At 72.8% G+C, this 2,812-nt stretch overlaps 2 protein-coding genes across 2 annotated transcripts in view; one reads left to right on the top strand and one right to left on the bottom strand.

Annotated features, from left to right (window-relative positions):
* MIOX (myo-inositol oxygenase) overlaps window positions 1-414 on the bottom strand; it is a 7,491-nt gene extending 7,077 nt beyond the window's left edge. The window contains exons 1-2 of the mRNA XM_004676370.2: window positions 400-414; window positions 34-114 (exon numbers count right to left, since the gene is read on the bottom strand). Of these exons, the coding sequence (XP_004676427.2) occupies window positions 34-114; window positions 400-414 (96 nt within the window). The remainder of the gene's footprint in view (window positions 1-33; window positions 115-399) is intronic.
* A 710-nt stretch (window positions 415-1,124) lies between these two features.
* Window positions 1,125-2,812, top strand: part of SBF1 (SET binding factor 1) — a 19,237-nt gene continuing 17,549 nt past the window's right edge. The window contains exons 1-2 of the mRNA XM_012735076.1: window positions 1,125-1,154; window positions 2,383-2,518. Of these exons, the coding sequence (XP_012590530.1) occupies window positions 1,125-1,154; window positions 2,383-2,518 (166 nt within the window). The remainder of the gene's footprint in view (window positions 1,155-2,382; window positions 2,519-2,812) is intronic.

Here is a 2,812-nt window from a genome sequence, read left to right on the forward strand (position 1 = left end):
GGCGGGGCGGGCCGAGGGGCGCCGGGGCCTCACCGTGTAGTTGCGGAAGCTGCCCTTGTCTTTGGGGGCCTCGGGGTCCACATCCGGCCGGTACACCAGGGAAGGGTCGGGGCCCTGGTGGGGTGGGTGGGGAGCGAGACCCTTGAGCACGAAGCCGGCTCCGCGAGGGCACGAGGACGCGGGCGAGGCCGGGGGTCCCCGCACCCTCTGCGGGCCGGAACCCGAGGGATGCGCCGCGGGCGCCTGCGGGGATGCCGTGGCGCGCATCCGCACGCCTTCTCCGGCCGAGTCCCGCGGGGGGCCGGGGCCGACCGCCCAGCCAGCCCCAAGCAGGAAGGTGAAGCTCTTTGGCAGGAAGGCACGTGGGGCCGCCGCCTGCCACTGACCGTGGTCACTCACCACAAGCACCTTCATCCCGGCAGAGCTGAGGGCGGCGCAGCCGAGGGCCTATATATGCCCGCAGGTTACATAAGCGGCCGGGCACCACTGGCCCCTTGGCCTTGGCGCTCGCTAATGAGTGACCGCCGGCCCCCTCCTGGCCTCAGCAAGTTAATGTGTCAGCGCGGCCCCCAGCGGAGGCCCTGGGCTCCTGACCCCAGCTGCCGCCCCCCCCCCCCGTGCCACCTGCCTGGCCCTGCGCTCGCCCGCCTGCGCCCAGTGGGGCTCACTGAGCGGATGGTGTGCCCGCCCCTCCTTGGCACAGGGCGGACTACTGGGGGCTCAAGCAAGCGGAGCCAGTCCCAGGGGACACAGCAGGGCGGGGAGCGGAGCCGGTCCCCGGGGGCTGGAGCTTGCCCAGTGAGTCCCCCCACACTGAGGGCGCTCCCCAGCGTGCGGGGTGAGGCCGACTGGAGAAGGGAGTGCAGGCAGCTGGCCGGGTCGGGCCCTGGAGGGGGTCTGCAGTGGGCAGATGAAACCAGACAGCAGTCAGCGTCTGGGCTGGACACGGAGCCCGATGGCCGACAGGCCCAGGGCCACCCCGCGGGGCGGGTAAACGCAGCCTTGGGCGCCTGCAGCGAGGCTCCGTCTGCGAGATCAGGACCTGCCACTGCCCAGGCAGAGAGAGGCAGCAGGTCCTGCCCCCGGCTGCGCCCACAGCCTGGTGGGGTGCTGGTGCCACAGCCATGGCCCGACGGGGGCACAACCGGAAACAGGTGCCCTGTGTCCCCACGGGGAAGAGACAGGGAGCTGGGGCCCCCAGGGCCCTCGGGGGCTCCGGGCTCGGGGGACCAGGGGGAGCAGGGCACAGCCCCCTGGCTCTGGACGCTGGTGCCAGGAGGGGAATGGGAGCTGGGGCTCCGTGTCCCCACGGTGCCGGAGGGCTGCAGCCCTGGAGCGGGGCCGGGTCACGACCCCGTCGCTCCAAGGCAGGCTCTGGGCCGAAGGCGATGGCTGCAGGCGGCACCAGGCGCGGGGCGGGGCCCTGGCAGGTGACCCGTGGCTCGCTGCTGAGCTCAGCCGTCCTCAGCCCTGGGGGCGCGGCCCAGGCCAGCTGGCACAGTGGAGGGCCCGGGCCCTCCGTGCGGGCACCAGGCACAGGGGGGTCACTGAGGAGGGGCCACTGGCGGGCACTGCTGCGGGTCGTCAGGCCCTCGCGCAGGCCGGAACTCCGGCGGGACCCAGCGGCCGCCCGACGGCCTGTCTGTGTCCTTCGTAGCTGCCTCTGCCGCTGGCCGCAGAGCGGCCCGGGGGCTCCTCCGGCCGCCCGTGCCCGGGCCGGGCGCCCACCCCGGCTTCCTCCAGGCAGCCTTCCCTGGAAACTGGCTGACCGCCTCCCACGGGATCCCCGCTCAGGACCCCATGCAAGGCTGTGCCACTGGGTGGGCATGAGGGGGCCCCCTGTGCCTGGAGGGGAGCCCCGGGTGCATGGGGTGCATGGGGGTAGCCTGGTGCCTGCAGGGAGTCCTTGGGTGAGGGCCCTGAGCCTAGGTGGGGGGCCACTGTGTGGGGGGGACCTGTGTGTGTGGGCACCCTGTACCTGATGGGGGCCCCCTATGTGGGGGGACCCTAGTAGGCAGGCCCAGCCTGAGCTGGTCCCATGGCTGGTAGAGGGAAGCTGGTTTCTCAGGGTGAGCCCTGAATGGGGTGAACACGGGGCACCTGTAGACACCCCCAGGGGCTGTGGTGTCTGGCTCAGGCCTGCTACCCCCCCATGCACCTGCCCCTTGTTCCTGCCTCTGGAGTTGGGGTGGCCCTGGTGCCTCCTGGGAGGCCGACAGAGTGACACAGGCAGGTGTGAGACAGCAGGTGTGAGACAGCAGGTGCTGGATGAGTTTATTGCACCCCTGGGGCCGCAGGCGCTGCTCCCCCACCCTCCCCACCCCCGCCTATGCTGGCCCTGGAGTCCGGCCATGGGTCTGGTCTCTGGCGCCCCCGCCACAGGTGGGGACTCTGGACCTCAGACTGATTTGGTTCAGGAGCTCTGGCCGCCTCCCAGCCCCGGAGCGGGGCCCGCTGGTGTCCCGGTCAGCCAGCAAGTCCTCCCGCCCAGGCCACCTGCAGCCCTCCCGCGCCCAGGGTGAGGGAGGCGGGGGCGGGCACACCAGGGCTTGGATGTCACAGCGGGCAGCAGGGCCCTGGGGTTTGGACACCAACACGCTGCAGGCGCCAGCCCTCCACGCGCCCCCAGACGGGAGCCCCTGGGTGGAGTCGGCCAGCCGCTGCTCCAAGGCTGACGGGGTGGGGCGGCCCCAGTGGCTGCTGTTTGGGGGTCTCTGGGGGCGGCCCGCCCACCTCAGCCGTAGCCGTGGGGACTGCTGTGGCCCGCGGGGCGGAGTCCCGAGAGCCCGCCGGGCTGACCAGCTGCCACAGG

Source organism: Condylura cristata, unplaced genomic scaffold, assembly GCF_000260355.1.
Source record: "Condylura cristata isolate star-nosed mole 26May11 unplaced genomic scaffold, ConCri1.0 scaffold00004, whole genome shotgun sequence".
NCBI classification, from domain to species: Eukaryota; Metazoa; Chordata; class Mammalia; order Eulipotyphla; family Talpidae; genus Condylura; species Condylura cristata.